We start from the raw sequence: 16269 nt of genomic DNA on the forward strand, positions 1-16269 counted from the left end.
ACAGAAGTGTGCAGGCCCAGGAGTGTGCAGGGCCAGTAGTGTTAAGGCCCAGGAGAGTGCAGGAAAGGTGAGGGCCATCACAGGAGAGGGCAGGGCCAAATGGGGCAGGCCAAGGAGTGTGCAGGACCAGGAGTTTGTAGGCCGAGGAGTATGCAGTCACAGGAGTGAGCAGGCCCAGGTGTGTGCAGTCCTTGGAGTGTGCAGGCCCAGGAGAGGGCATGCCCTGGAATGTGCAGGCCCAGGAGTGTGTAGGTACAGGAGGGAGCAGGCCCAGGAGTTTGCAGACCAAGGAGTGTGTAGGGACAGATGCGAGCAGGCCCTGGAGTGTGCAGCGCCAGGAGTGTGCTGGTCCATGAGAGGGTCGGCCGAAGTGGGGGCTGGCCCGGGATAGGGCAGGGCCTGCCAGGGGTGTGCAGGTCAAGACTGTGCTTGCCCAGGATAATACAGTCACAGGAGTGAGCATGTACAGGAGTGTGCAGGCCCAGGAGTGTAGAAGCCCAGGTTCGTGCAGGCCCAGGTGTGCGCAGGTCCAGGAGCATGCAGGCCCAGGTGTGTGCAGTCCCAGGAGTGTGCAGGCCCTGGAGAGGACAGGCCCTCGAATGTGCAGGCCCAGGAGTGTGCAGGCCAAGCAGTGAGCACCGCCAGGAGTGTGTAGGCCCAGGAGTGTACAGGCCCAGGAGTGTGCAGCCCCAGGCGTATGCAGACTCCGGAGCGTGCAGAGACAGTGGTGTGCAGACCCAGGAATGTACAGGCCTAGGGCTGTGCAGGCCCAGCAGTGTTCAGCCCCAGGAGTGTGCAAAATCAGGAGTATACAGGCCCAGGTGTATTCAGGCTCAAGATTGTGCATGTCCTGGAGTGTGCAGGCCCATGAGTGTGCAATCCAGGAGTGTGCGGGCCCAGTAGTGTGCAAGCCCAGGCCAGAGAAGGCCCATGCCAGGGAAGGCCCAGGAGTGTACAGATCCAGGAGTGTGCAGGCCCAGGGGTGTGCACACGAGGGATTGTACTGGCCCAGGATAAGGCAGGCCCAGCAATGTGCAGGGCAAGAAGTATGCAGGCCCAAGAATGTGCAGACAGAGGAGTGTGCAGGCCAAGGAGGGTGCAGGCCCAGGCCAGGGAAGGCCCAGGAGAGTACAGGCCCGGGAGAGTGTCGGCACAGCAGTGTGCAGGTAAAGGAGGGAACAGGTGCAGGAGTGTGCAGGGCCAGGAGTGTGCAGACACTGGAGTGTGCAGAGACAGTAGTGTGCAGTCCCAGGATTGTGACGGCACAAGAGGGACAGGCGCAGAAGTGTGTCAGCATAGGTGGGAGCAGGCCCAGGATTGTGCCGGCACAGGAGGGAGCACGCTCAGGAGTGGGCAGGCCAAGGAGTGTGCAGACCAGAGTGTGCAGAGACAGGAGAGTGAAGGCCCAGTATTGTACAGGCCCAGGGCTGTGCATTCCAATCCGTGTGTAGCCCCAGGAGTGTGCCGGCACAGATGGGAACAAGCCTAGGTGTGCACAGGCATAGGTGGTAACAGGCCCAGGAGTGTACAGGCCCAGGTTCATGCAGGTCGAGGTGTGCGCAGGTCCAGGAGTGTGCAGGCCCAGGTGTGTGCTGTCCCAGGAGTGTGCGGGCCTAGGAGAACGCAGGCTCTGGAGTGTACAGGCCCAGGAGTGTGCAGGTCCAGGAGAGGGCCGGCCGAATTGGAGGCAGGCCCAGAAGAGGGAAGGCCCATGAGTGTGCAGGCCCTGAGTGTGCACTCGAGGGATTGTGCGGGCCCAGGAGAGGGCAGGCCCAGCAGTGTGCAGGCCCAGGAGTGTGCAGACACAGTAGGGATCAGTCACAGGAGTGTGCAGGTCCAGGAGTATACAGGCCCAGGTGTGTGCAGGCCCAACCTTGTGCAGGCCCAGGAGTGTGCAGACAGAGGAGTGTGCAGGCCAAGGAGGGTGCAGGCCCAGGCCAGTGCAGGCCCAGGAGGGTACAGACCCTGGAGTGTGTAGGCCCAGGAGTATGCATGCCCAGGACTGTGAGGCCCAGCAGTGTTCAGGCCCTGGAGTGTAGAGAATCAGGAGTATACAGGTCCAGGTGTGTTAATGCCCAAGATTGTGCAGGTCCTGTGGTGTGCAGGCCCATGAGTGTGCAGTTCGAGCAGTGTGCAGGCCCAGTAGTGTGCAAGCCTAGGCCAGTGAAGGCCCAGGCCAGGGAAGGCCCAGGAGTGTACAGGTCCAGGAGTGAGCAGGTACAGGAGTGTGCATACCCAGGAGTGTGGAGGCACAGGAGGGAGCAGACCGAGAAATGTGCAGGCCCAGGTGTGTGCAGGCACACGTGGGAGCAGGCCCAGTAGTGTGCAGGCCCAAGAGTGTGCAGGGGTAGGAGAGGGCCGGCCGAATTGGTGGCAGGCCCAGGAGAGGGAAGGCGCAGGAGTGTGCAGGCCCAGGAGTGTGCACATGAGGGATTGTGCGGGCCCAGGAGAGGGCAGGCCCAGGAGTGTGCAGGGCCAGAAGTGTGCAGGCCCAACAGTGTGCAGGGCCTGTAGTGTTAAGGCCCAGGAGTGTGCAGGACTTGGAGATTGCAGGCCCAGGAGTATGTAGTCACAGGAGAGAGCAGGTTAAAGAATGTACAGGTACAGGACTTTGCAGGCCCAGGAGTGTACAGTCCCAGGTTCGTGAAGGCCCAGGTTTGCGCAGGTCCAGGAGCGTGCAGGCCCAGGTGTGTGCAGTCCCAGGAGTGTGCAGGCCCTGGAGAGGTCAGGCCGTCGAATATGCAGGCCTAGGAGTGTGCAGGCCCAGGAGTGTGCAGGCCAAACAGTGTGAACCCCCAGGAGTGTGCAGGCCCAGGAGTATGTAGTCACAGGAGAGAGCAGGTAAAGGAGTGTGCAGGTACAGGACTTTGCAGTCCCAGGAGTGTACAGTCCCAGGTTTGTGAAGGCCCAGGTTTGCGCAGGTCCAGGAGTGTGCATGGCCATTAGTGTCCAGGCCCAGGCCAGGACAGGCCCAGGAGTGTACAGTCCCAGGAGTGTGCAGGGCCAGGAGTGTGCAGGCGCACAAGTGTTTTGTCCCAGAAGTGTGACAGCACACGAGTGTGCAGGCCCAAGAGTGTGAAGACACTGGAGTGTACAGAGACAGGAGTGTGCAGGCCCAGGAGTGTGCCGGCACAGGTGGGAACAGGGCTAGGAGTGTGCAGGCATACATGGGAGGAGACCTAGGAGTGTACAAGCCCAGGTTCATGCAGGCCCAAGGGTGCGCAGGTGTCCAGAAGTGTGAAGGCCCAGGAGTCTGCTGTCCCAGGAGTGTGCAGGTCCTGAAGTTTGCAGGCCCAGGAGTGTGCAGACAAAGGTGTGTGCAGGCCAAGGAGGGTGCTGGCCCATGAGTGTACAGGACCAGGAGTGTGCAGGCCCAGGCGTGTGCAGACTCCGGAGTGTGCAGAGACAGGAGTGTGCAGGCCCAGGTTTGTACAGGCCTAAGGCTGTGCAGGCCCAGCAGTGTTCAGGCCCAGGAGTGTGCAAAATCAGGAGTATACAGGCCCAGGTGTGTTCAGGCTCAAGGTTGTGCATGTCCTGGAGTGTGCAGGCCCATGAGTGTGCAATCCAGGAGTGTGCAGGCCCAGTAGTGTGCAGCCCAGGCCAGAGAAGGCCGATGCCAGGGAAGGCCCAGGACTGTACAGATCCAGGAGTGTGCAGGCGCACAAGTGTGCAGTCCCAGAAGTGTGATGGCACTGGAGGGGGCAGGCCCAGAAGTGTGCAGATCCAGGACTGTGCATGCCTAAGATAGGTCAGGCCCAGGAGTGTGCAGGTCCAGAAGAGTGCCGGCCGAATTGGGGGCAGGCCCAAGAGAAGGAAGGCCCAGTAGTGTGCAGACAGAAGAGTGTGCAGGCCCAGGGGGGTGCAGGCTCAGGCCAGGGCAGGCTCAGGAGTGTACAGGCCTGGGAGAGTGTCGGCACAGCAGTGTGCAGGTAAAGGAGGGAACAGGTGCAGAAATGTACAGGCCCTGGAGTGTGTAGGCCCAGGATTGTGCAGGCACAAGTGGGAGCAGGACCAGTAGTGTGCAGGCCCAAGAGTGTGCAAGTCCAGGAGTGGGCCAGCAGAATTGGGGGCAGGCCATTTATGGGGAAGGCCCAGGAGTGTGCAGGCCAAGGAGTGTGCACACGAGGGATTGTGCGGGCCCAGGAGAAGATAGGCCCAACAGTGTGCAGGGCCAGAAGTGTTCAGGCCCAGGAGTGTGCAGACAGAGGAGTGTGCAGGCCAAGGAGGGTGCAGGCCCAGACCAGGGCAGGTCCAGGATTGTACAGGCCCAGGAGTGTGCTGTCGCAGGAGTGTCCAGGCCCAGTTGTGTGCAGATCCAGGAGTGTACATGCCCAGGCGTGTGCTGTCCCAGGTGTGTGCAGACCCAGAGAGGGCAGGCCCCGGTGTGTGCAGGCCCAGGAGTTGCAGGCCCAGGCGTGTGCAGACTCCGGACTGTGCAGAGAGAGGAGTGTGCAAGCCCAGGTTTGTACAGGCCTAGGGCTGTGCAGGCCCAGCAGTGTTCAGGCCCAGGAGTGTGCAAAATCAGGAGTATACAGGCCCAGGTGTGTTCAGGCTCAAGGTTGTGCATGTCCTGGAGTGTGCAGGCCCATGACTGTGCAATCCAGGAGTGTGTGGGCCCAGTAGTGTGCAAGCCCAGGCCAGAGAAGGCCCATGCCAGGGAAGGCCCAGGACTGTACAGATCCAGGAGTGTGCAGGCCCAGGAGTGTGCATGCCCAGGAGTGTGCAGGCACAGGTGGGAGCAGAACAAGGAGTGTGAAGGCCCAAGAATGTACAGGTCCAGGAGAGGGCTGGCCGAATTGGGGGCAGGCCCAGGAGAGGGAAGGCCCAGAAGAGTGCAGGCCAGGGGTGTGCAGACGAGGGATTGTGTGGGCCCAGGTGAAGGCAGGCCCTGGAGTGTGCAGGGCCAGAAGTGTGCAGGCCCATGAGTGTGCAGGGCCAGTAGTGTTCAGGCCCTGGAGTGTGCAGGAAAGGTGAGGGCCATCACAGGAGAGGGCAGGGCCAAATGGGGTAGGCCAAGGAGTGTGCAGGACCAGGAGTTTGTAGGCCGAGGAGTATGCAGTCACAGGAGTGAGCAGGCCCAGGTGTGTGCAGTCCTTGGAGTGTGCAGGCCCAGGAGAGGGCATGCCCCGGAATGTGCAGGCTCAGGAGTGTGTAGGTACAGGAGTGTGCAAGCCCAGGAGTTAATAGGCCGATGTTCGTGCAGGCCCTGGTGTGCACAGGTCCAGGAGAGTGCAGGCCCTGGTGTGTGCAGTCCCAGGAGTCTGCAGGCCCTGGATTGTGCAGGCCCAGGAGTGTGTAGGTACAGGAGGGAGGAGACCCCGGAGTTTGCAGGCCTAGGAGTGTGTAGGGATAGATGCGTACAGGCCCTGTATTGTGCAGCCCCAGGAGTGTGCAGGCTTGTGAGAGGGTCAGACGAGGGGGCGCTGGCCTGGGGTACGGCAGGGCCAGGGGTGTGTAGGCCGAAGACTGTGCTTGCCCAGGAGTATGCAGTCACAGGAGGGAGCAGGTAAAGGAGTGTGCAGACCGAGGAGTGTGCAGGCCCAGGTGTGTGCAATCCAGGAGTGTGCGGGCCCTGTTATGTGCAAGCCCAGGCCAGAGAAAGCCCATGCCAGGGAAGGCCCAGGAGTGTACAGATCCAGGATTGTGCAGGCCCATGAGAGTGCATGCGCAGGACTGTGCAGGCACAGGAGGGAGCAGGCCGAGGAGTGTGCAGTCCCAGGTGTGTGCAGGCACAAGTGGGAGCAGGCCCAGTAGTGTGAAGGCCCAAGAATGTACAGGTCCAGGAGAGGGCCGGCCGAATTGGGGGCAGGCCCAGCAGTGTGCAGGCCCAGGACTGTGCAGACAGAGGAGTGTACGGGCCCAGGAGTGTGCAGGACCAGGAGTGTGCAGAGACAGGACCGTGCAGTCCCAGGATTGTGACGGCACAGGAGGGACAGGCGAAGAAGTGTGTCGGCATAGGTGGGAGCAGGCCTAGTAGTGTGCAGGCACAGGAGGGAGCAGGCTAATGAGTGTGAAAGCCAAGGAGTGTGCAGACACCGGAGTGTGCAGAGACAGGGGTGTGCATATCCAGGAGTGTACAGGCCTAGGAGTGTGCAGGCCCAGGAGTGTGCACCCGAGGGATTGTGCGGGCCCAGGACAGGGCAGGCCCAGGTGTGCACAGGTCCAGGAGTGTGCAGGCCCAGGAGAGGGCAGGCCGTGGGTTGTGCAGGCCCAGGTGTGTGCAGGCACAAGTGGGAGCAGGCCCAGTAGTGTGAAGGCCCAAGAATGTACAGGTCCAGGAGAGGGCCGGCCGAATTGGGGGCAGTCCCAGGAGAGGGAAGGCCCAGGAGTGTGCAGGCCCTGGAGTGTGCAGACACAGGAGGGATCAGTCACAGGTGTGTGCAGGTCCAGGGGTATACAGGCCCAGGTGTGTGCAGGCCCAACATTGTGTAGGTCCAGGAGTGGGCAGGCCCAGGAGTGTGCAGACAGTGGAGTGTGCAGGAAAAGGAATACTCAGGCCCAGGCCAGGGCGGGCCCAGGAGTGTACAGGCCCATGTGTGTGCAGGCCCTGGAGTTTGCAGGCCCAGGAGTGTGCAGGCCCAGGAGTGTGCAGACAGAGGAGTGCGCAGGACAAGGAAGGTGCAGGCCCAGGAATGTACAGACCCTGGAGAGGACAATCCCTGGAATGTGCAGGCCCAGGAGTGTGCAGACCAAGCAGTGTGCACCCCCAGGAGTGTGCAGGGCAAGGATTGTGCAGGCCCAGGAGTGTGCAGGCACAAGTGGGAGCAGCCCCAGTAGTGTGCAGACCCAGGAGTGTGCAGGCCGTGGAGTGTGCAGGCCCAGGAGGGTGCAAGCCCAGTCCAGGGCAGGTCCAGGTGTGTACAGGCCCAGGAGTGTGCAGACACCGGAGTGTGCAGAGACAGGAGTGTGCGGCCCAGGGCTGTGCAGACCCAGCAGTGTGCAGGCCCAGGAGTGTTCAGTCCCTGTAGTGTGCAGAACCAGGGGACGTCAGGCCCCAGAGTGTGCAGGCCCAAGAAAGGGCAGGCCCAAGGGTGTTCAGGCGCAGGAATGGGGAGTCCCAGGACCGTACCCACCAAGCAGAGGGCAGGCCCAGGCGTGTACATGCCCAGGAGTGTGCAGGCACAGGAGGGAGCAGACCGAGGAGTGAGCAGAACCAGGTGTGTGCAGGCACAAGTGGGAGCAGTCCCAGTAGTGTGCAGGCCCAGAGTGTGCAGGCCCAGGATAGGGCCGGCCGAATTGGGGGCAGGCCCAGGAATTGGAAGGCGCAGGAGTGTGCTGGGCCAGAAGAGTGCTGGCCCAAGAGTGTGCAGGGCCAGTAGTGTTCAGGCCCAGGAGTGTTCAGGACCAGGAGTTTGCAGGCCGAGGAGTATGTAGTCACAGGGGGGAGCAGGTACAGGAGTGTGGAAGCCCAGGAGTGTACAGGCCAATGTTTGTGCAGGCCCAGTTTCACCAATTTCATTCCTCAGAAGTGCAAACAGAATGAGATATGTTGTCTGCATGAGAGCCAGATGATTTCTTCTTTTTTGGGGATACTTGTCATGAAACTATTTTGTTAGGAAAAGATTTTCTATTGCCATTAGTTAAAGGATTGTCATAATAAATACTCAGCACAACTCAGGACAGGACTCAACAAATTGTAAAAAAAAGCACAGAAGTGCTTCACATAAAAAAAAAAAAGATGATGACTGTGTTGCCTAGATGTGACTCCTAGCATGCTGTTCAGTCTGAACTGTATGAGGGCACCTTTAACTTAGTACACCTTGATCAAGCAAAGAACTTCTGTTGTAGGAAATACAAAGATGGAAAAGACAGAGTTTTAGTCTTCAAGGTGCTCATAACACAACAGAGTTGTCCCTGGTTAATGTCTGTATATTTTTTAAACAGAATTTTCAAAGAAAACATTCTTATCTGTTAATTCATCCACTTAACAGATGACTATCAAGTGTCTTTTAGGTACTAAGCACCACTCTGATGTTACAGAATGCAAACAGGTCACAAGCACAGTTCCTGGCCTCCGGGAGCTTGCTACCGTCATCCTCATTTTTATGATTGGCTTTACTTTATTCTGTGCGTACTGTGTCCCAGAGCCCACTAGGACTTTGTAACTGTCTTTATGTATTTTTTATTGGTATTTAATATGTACCAAATACTTTTAAGTCCATGGTGAGGAAAGAAGTTTTTTAAAAGTGGGTAGGATGTCAGGTAAGCCACGCAGAGCGAGTAGAAGTTTGCCAGGGAAGGAGGCAGAAGTTCAGTGTTTGGTGGGCGGGACATCTTTGAAGATTACATTTGGCAGAAAGGACAGTGGTTCAGAGGCTAAGATGTGCCAGTGAACTTTGCAGGATCGATGAGTTTCATTTTGTTGGTGCAGAAAGGATGCTGTAGGAATGGTTGGGAATGAGGTGACTACCTAGCTCAGACACGCTTCTGAAAGCCTTTCTGGTACTATAGAAAGTAGGTCTGCTGTAGACCTTGGGAAAATTGTCAGAATGCTTTTAGGTGCAAATAATAATAGGAGCCCTAAGTAACTGGCTAGCGCAACAGGAGTCAGGATTGGTTAGAAGGTTCGGTGATGTCGTCAGGATCCCAGACGCTGTCCCTCCTTCAGCTGTGAGGCTGCTGGTGTTAATGTCGCCTTTCCTGGTCTGCTGATTGGCAGCAGCTCCAAGCGTCATCTTCTCACCTGACAGTATCCGCAGACGAGGAGGGCTGCTTCTCTCTGCATGTTTCCTGTTAACTAGGAAGGAAACAGAGACGCTCCCGGTAGACTTCCCCTAGCATCTTATTGGCTGGGCTACATCACATGCTCATTCCTAAAGCAGCCACTGGGAAAGGAAATGCAGTTACTGTGATGACCGTAAGACAATCATTTCTCTTTTCGCAGCTAAGGAGAGCTTACCTTCTTCGCATACTGGGGCAGAAAACATCCGAGAAAAGTTGCAATTGTCCAGCAAGGACAACGAAGAAGAAAAGGTTGTCGAGTTGGGAACCAGCAATGGCAGCTGCATGGATCCACTGAAGAATGTTGAGCAGAAGAGTAAGAAAATTCGATTTGAGTCTTAGGGTTTCCTGTTATGACATAAAGCAGGGATGCACAATCTTTTTCTGTAAAGGGCCAGAGAGTCAATATTTTAGGCCATGTGATGTCTGTCACATCCACTCATGTCTGCCATTGCAGTGTGAAAGCAGCCCTAGACCGTATGTGAGCGAATAGGGATGACCGTGCCCAGACAACATGAGGTTGACAAAGCCGAATGGCAGGGTGGGTTTGTCCCATGGGTGTCGTCCAGAAATACCATGCTATGTAAGCTTGACATTGTCAGTTTATGATACTGATTCTACTAATGATTATCATTCTTTTGTGAGTCTCATAAAGTTTGGTTGGGATTTTGGTCCTTGTAAACAGCAGTTCACTTTAAAATATCAAATTTGGATAAACACCCTCTTTTTTGATAAATATAAAGGAGGGGAAGTGGTTTTTATGCATTAATTACTTACCAGGAGTATACTCCATATTCACTCAAGTGTGTAGTCTCCAGGTGTGGTCCCAATGGAATGCTTTTTAACAAAACAGTGATCTCATACTTTTAATATTCTGTATTTTTCTATTGCCCATATAAACTCTATTTTACTTTCTTCTTTAATAGAGATTTCAGTGATTAAGGTTGCACCAAGGTTTGAAGACATCTCTGTAAGCAGGTAGGATTTTATGGATTTTTAAAAATTACATGCTGACTGAGGGAACACAGAGAAAAGAAACAAGGCTTGTTGAGTGTCCTACCTGGGTTAGACACCGTGTTATGTACTTGACATTTGTTACCTCATACAGTCACCACAACAGCTTTGCAGAGTAGCTGTGCTGTTATAGCTTACTTCTACTTAATTAGGCAGCTGTAGCTTAAGGAGGTTGACTAGTTGACCCATGATTCCATGGTTAACAAGTAGTTAACCTGTGACTTAACCATCAGGCAGCCTGGCTCCCAACTCTGCTTTCTCATCACTCAGCATAGACTTGTGTGACTTGTTTGTTTAAAGAAATGAACTCACTCATTTATGATGTGTATTTTTCTTCAAAGTATTTCACCCAAACATGATATTGATGATTCACGGCCTCCATCAGATGGTAACTTAGATCTTGCTGCCAAGGTAAAGTGTTTTCTTGTGAAATTAACTTTTCTGCTCTGAATTTAGTTTTGTGTAGTATTTACTCTTAAAATTTAGCAGTGTTCTGCCTATCATTGTTTTATGTTTGTATGAGAAAGTTGGTCTGAGTAAACCATTTTATTAAAATATGGCAGGTTTTTTTCTTTTCTTTTTCTTTCTTTCTTTCTTTTTTTTTTTTTTTTTTTACTTTGGTAAGTACTGAAGATGAGGCTGAAGCAAAATGGACTAGAAAATAGATCGTGACAGGAAAGTTGTACTGTGGAAAGGTTTCCCACAACAGAGGAGGTGTGAAGCTTGGCCAAAGATAAGGATTCTTTGACTTTCAAACCACACTGATGGCATTTGTATAATACTCGTGCCTCAGGGACCTCTTCAGTGCACACAGCTACTTACTGTGATAGCCATGGCCTCTTCCTGGGGCCTTTCAGTTCCAAAACTTACGTAGCATGTATCTTTTTTTTTCCCCCTTGGACACTTATTATTTTGGTATCAGAGAGTTGTGAGGAAAGAGGGTTGTTTTGTTTTGTTTTGTTTTTTACTTTATTTCTATCTCTGGTTCTACATTAAGACTTAAAATAATAGTTGAAATTCTAGAAATTTAGAAATTAAAATTCTGTTTCTCAAAATCCATATTATAAAGAGATTCCTCTGTGTTTTCTAAATTATCCCATTATGAATATATTCAAAACTCTGCATCTAACTGAAGAATACATGTTTTCCCTAAAATAACAGCCAGCTTTAAAAGTAGACTCTTAATAACAACCATATGATGAAACCTATTTCAGAATTCTTTCATATTACAGTTTTAAAAAGTATGTCCAGTCCCCGTGTCCCATTCTAAAATTTCAAGTTTCAGACATTTTGTAGTGTAGTTATTTACATATTCATCTTATAGCCCCTGCATCACTATACACCGCTAGAGATTAGGGAACGTAATTGTGCATTTCCTGGAGCACCTAGAATAAGGTCTTAAATGTAAGAAGCATTTTAGTATTTTATGAATGTGAGTGCATGAGGAGACATGGAATTCTGCACCATGCTGCAGGTGATACAACATGCACACTCTATCATAATGAAATCTATTTGATGGTACAGGTAATATAATATGCGTACTATGTCATAGTGAAATCTATTCAGATTCTAAAAATATGACTTAAATTTCTATTCCCTTTGTTTAGGCTGTAAAAGTTCAGTTGTTATGAGAGGAAATATGTCATAAATGCCGAGGAAATAGATAAGAAGTATATGATAAATAGGAAAAGGTTACAGTCTGGTTTTCAGTATCCAGCAACTGTGAGCTTAGAATTTGAGATGAAAACTTTTTAACCTTCTTTTAGCCCCCTCTCATGTTCCATGAAATATATCTTTTCAAGCTATCTATTATCCTTAGAATCCTGATTACCAGTTCTTTGTCTAGGTGGAAAGCTGATGTGTTAGGAACTTTCTAAAATCTATTTTTCTCTCCCTCTAGTAATAATTTGCAGCATTCAGGTAGTGAGAGATGACCATGTTCAATTGAGTGACTTACAGTGACAAAATTTAACTGTTACTTATAGCAGTGTTTACAAACAAACAGTTGTGGAGTAATACAAGTCAGTATTATTGGGGATATACTATGAAGAAAGGCCTTTGTTTTATGTATATGTTTTATATGCCATATATTTTCATATTTTTATAAAATTTGCTGAATAATATATATACTTGCATATATAACTTATATATTTTTATATATATAATAAAAAGGTAAAACAGAGGCTTTCACTCATCGTATATCCCTAACAATACTGATACATCCCTGATCTATTATATATAATTGCTGAAATACATATATTTCTCCACATGCCTTGTTATACTTACATTTTCCTTTTTACTTGCCTTAAGTTTGTACTTCACTAGTCATGTCTCATTTTTTCTTTTCTTCCTCCTCCCCACTTTTTTTTTTAATGATTTTCCCCAAACCTAATATTTCTCTGCAGAAAACACTTCCTCGGTGTCTGCTCTTTCATTCCATCTCACTCTGCCTCTGTGAACATACTTAGTGACAGCTTTCTGTTTACTGTGTGTGTGGCTTTCACTCATGAGTCATTGCCCCTCAGAATTACTTTTGTTCTTATTTCTCTTTCTTAGAAGTAACTGACTTTGAACAACCATTTGTCTTTAGCTTTTTGGTGAATGGAATAGAAGTAGCTTATACTGTTTGCCGTTCTAACTCATCCAAATAAGATACTGCTGAAAAGTAAACTCTCATATTTCCCCCATGAGAGATCATTCACACATATATAAATCATGCAAACACATTTCAAAATACAACCACCACTTTAAATGTCTTAATGTGAGGTTTTTCAATACGACTCTAAACTATCAGGTATAAGATTTTGTTCTAGATCATTTTGGTCAAGAAAGTCATCTAATGGATACCATAGTGTTTGTATAATAATCAATGAGGGGTAAAGAAAGTAACATTTTGGGACCCCTGAGGTCATCTGTCATAATCCTCACCCCATGAGAAGATGTAGGTTGGTAAATGACAGACCCGGGACTTGAATCCGTATCTGAATGACTCCAAAGCCAGCACTCTTTGTTAGATCATCTAGGAATGGGGAATGTTACAGTTACTTTATTCAATTTCATATTTGTTGTTCTTAAAGCTGCAATTTTCTTCTCTAGAAAGTCCGGCATCCAAGATTTGCCAAGCTAATTCGGGCCTGGGAAGAACCCGTGATAAACAGTAAGTTATTTGAAGACTGTCTTTTTGTGTTGTCACTGATGAGAAATTACAGATCATTTCATCTACCGTACCTTGTTTTCACTACAGCAGAGGCAAAAGATGGTGTTTTGAAACCAGGAACTAGCACCGTCTTTGAGGACCATATTTCTAATAGTGAAAATGAAGATGCAGTTAGAACCTTTTCCCAACCATCCACTGAAGTTTCAGGCTTTTCTCATCCTGCCTTCCCAGCACCGGAACCTCTCACGTCTTCAGTAGTCCCTGGTGTTTCAGAGGTAAGCCGTTTTGTTTTTAACTTTTCCTTCCTGTGCTTTTTCACTTACCGTCCCCCTGATTCTCATGGGGATGAAAAGGATCCTACAGAGGAATGGAAGTCCTCAAGATCACAATAGAAAACAGTGTGACAACAAGAGAGGTACACGTGCAGGACTGAGATTTGTAAAGGTTGGTGGCAATAAACAGTTCTCAGATATGCCATTAAGAAAAGAAAGAGTAAGAGAGCAACAGGAAAGAACAGCTGGATGAATATGAAGATGGGCAGGGGTACAAAGGGGAAGCGTTCATCTAATAAGGACAAGATGTGTGAGTGTCAAAATGAGAGAGATGATTATACAGACACAGCAGAAATAGTGGGGTTAAGTGAGAGCAGGAACTCTATAGCACACATTATGACAGAAATTATCTCTAATTCAAATTAAGAGAAGGAAAAGTCAGGTCATGGAAGAAAGTGCTCAGACTCTTCTGAAGGACATAGAGCTGATTTTATGAACAACAGAAAGAAAATTTGACCCTCACCTTTTTTCTTTTTGGTTATAGAAGTTTGTTTTTTAATTCAAATGTAGTTGATGTACAGTATTGTATGAGTTACAGGTGTGCAGTAAAGTGATTTGGTTATATATATATATATATATATATATATATAACCAATTTTTCTTTCTTTCCCATTATAGTTTTTTTGTGAGATATTGAATACAGTTCCCTATGGAAGCTAGTTTTAACTTGAAGTTATTTTTTTAGATAGCCTCACATTTAAATTAATGAAGTGATGTCTTATATTTAATCTAGCAAATTTTGTCTCTCCATTCCGTCCCCAGTAACTGAGTTCTAGTTTTCCATGTGACTTCTCATGCTGTTTCACACCTCGACCTTCGGCTCAGGCTGCCCTTTTTAGAACCCCCTTCACATCTGCTCTTTGCACTGGGTCTGTCTTTTAAGACACAGTCTGGTCTTCCCAGCATTCCCGGAGCTATTGGCATGCAGCAAGTCTCTTCTCTCCTTTGTGCCCTTACTGTATCTGTTCACTTCAGGTGTAGAGCTGTTGAATGATAACTTGTCTGTGTTGATTCGTTTTCATGTGTCTCTACCTCCCCTAGAGTGTAGAGCAGAATCTGTCTTTTATGTATATTGCCAGCTTCTCCCAGGAGAATGCCTATGATTTGATGGATACAGTAACTATATGTTGTCTTCCTGACTGATTGATTGAATGACCAAGTGTAGGAATATGATGTTTTCTGATGTTGGGTTTTTGTGACATTGTGTTTTGTTTTTATAGGGAGAGGCAACAAAGCCAAAAACTGGGGGAAAGGAGAACGGCACTCGGACAATTAACAGTGTTCTAAAGGAGCAAGCAGATCAGAGCAAGTTGATTTCTACTGATGGAGATGGAGCACACAAAAGTGACAGAGGTGGGAAGTCAGGGAGCATCTATGGGTTTTCTTCTCTGCTTAAAAGCTAGTGTGGTTGGAGGGGGGAGGGTATAGCTCAGTGGGAGAGCACACGTTTAGCATGCACGAGGTCCTGGGTTCAATTCCCGGTACCTCCATTAAAAAAAAAAAAAGTAGTGTAAAAAATCTGAAGTGTGTAGATCCAAATCTGATATCCATTTCTCCTTAAGTGTTTTTCTTTTGCCATCTTCCTTCATAAATATCCCAACTACGACCAAGTTTTCTTCCAGAAAATGCTTCAACCCTCTGAAATTCTTCCGTGCCACTTTAATTTATTGACATATTCATGAATCAAGATAGACTTATGTGTATTTAAACTTCCCAGTGGTATGTGTTCTCATTAATGTATCTGTGACTGCATTTTGTAGATGCAACACCAGCATTAAGATTCAAAGGAAAGAAAGATGCAGAATCATCCCGGGCTTTTGAGGTACTGTCTTCTATTATTATTATGTTCAAATGTAAGCATTGCGTGATGTTGAAACATAAATGGAGGGATGTTTTGACTTCACTTTCTCACTTTTACATTTGCCCAGCAAAATTTTGGTTCCTCACTTTAACCCTCACTTAGTAAAGTCATTCCGTGCTACATGTCATGCCACTGCAGAGTGCACTTGTGTTAATTTTCCAGACTCGCCTAATGAAACTGCTGTATGTAGTGCAAAAGCCAAGGCTTAGAAGTCACAGGGAATCGGTTTGGGTTCTGAAGTTACATTTTCTAAAAACTGAAGAAAATAATTCTTGGTCGGCCTGTGACCAGATGTTTGTTTCTTTGTTATAAATGAATGTGTAAAACTCTTAGATTCAGAGAGAAACAGGTTGTACTAAAAAAAAAAAAAACACAAAAAACCGGTGTTTTTGTTTGTTTAACCACTTTGACCTTGGGAAGACAGTGCCTGCGACTTGAAAGTATTTTTATATTTGGATTGTCAAGTAGATCTGCAGCGAACATTTCAGGAGAAGCAAAAGCATGGGGAATAGTAATAAATATGTGGGATTAAAATACCACCAGTTTGGTTTAGTGATGTTTTACTGAGGACAGCCCATTTTGGGTAGAAAATAGCATGCACTGAGTACCTTTATGGCGACCGAACTTGAAGGAAGCTAAGTACAAGGTAGTGATGACCTATTGCAAGGTGATAGCCGTGGAAAGAGGTCAGAAGAGCCTGAACTCTTGGATCTCGGCAGGTCCTGTACTTGAAGTCAGCAGACGTGGTAGCATCCTGGTTCTGACCCACTGTGAGATCTTGGAAAAACTTGTCTGACTTGTTTGAATGTCAGTGAGCTCGTTCAAAAACATGGTACTGATGCCTACCTCTCAGGTTATGTGTCATGAACAAAAATGTGGTAACAAATCTGAAAACACGTTGTCAACTGCAAAGGGTGCTATAGAAATGTAAGAATGATCACAGTGGCCACTAGTGACCTACTGAAATGTTGAGGACACCTTTTTAAAATCTGAAGGACAATAAAGTGGGAAAGTTAGAGCGGGCACAGGGATTTCTCACTTGGGGTATGTTGAGTGTCGGTAGGCTATTATCGGAGATCTCCGATAGGTACGTAGTGCTTTGGTACTTGACGCCTTCTGGGGATTTTCCATGTTTTGACCTTAAATAAATTCCTGTTCCTGAACACCAACTAGCACCAGGCAGT

At 49.0% G+C, this 16269-nt stretch overlaps 1 protein-coding gene across 4 annotated transcripts in view; it reads left to right on the forward strand.

Annotated features, from left to right (window-relative positions):
• LOC140691263 (ankyrin repeat domain-containing protein 26-like) overlaps positions 1-16269 on the forward strand; it is a 50214-nt gene that overhangs the window by 1772 nt on the left and 32173 nt on the right. For all 4 annotated transcript variants that reach the window (XM_072954328.1, XM_072954332.1, XM_072954329.1 and 1 more), the window contains exons 3-9: positions 8885-9037; positions 9648-9699; positions 10077-10146; positions 12832-12892; positions 12980-13167; positions 14445-14577; positions 14985-15046. In XM_072954328.1, the coding sequence (XP_072810429.1) occupies positions 8885-9037; positions 9648-9699; positions 10077-10146; positions 12832-12892; positions 12980-13167; positions 14445-14577; positions 14985-15046 (719 nt within the window). The remainder of the gene's footprint in view (positions 1-8884; positions 9038-9647; positions 9700-10076; positions 10147-12831; positions 12893-12979; positions 13168-14444; positions 14578-14984; positions 15047-16269) is intronic.

This window comes from Vicugna pacos, chromosome 34 (assembly GCF_048564905.1).
Source record: "Vicugna pacos chromosome 34, VicPac4, whole genome shotgun sequence".
Taxonomy (NCBI): domain Eukaryota; kingdom Metazoa; phylum Chordata; class Mammalia; order Artiodactyla; family Camelidae; genus Vicugna; species Vicugna pacos.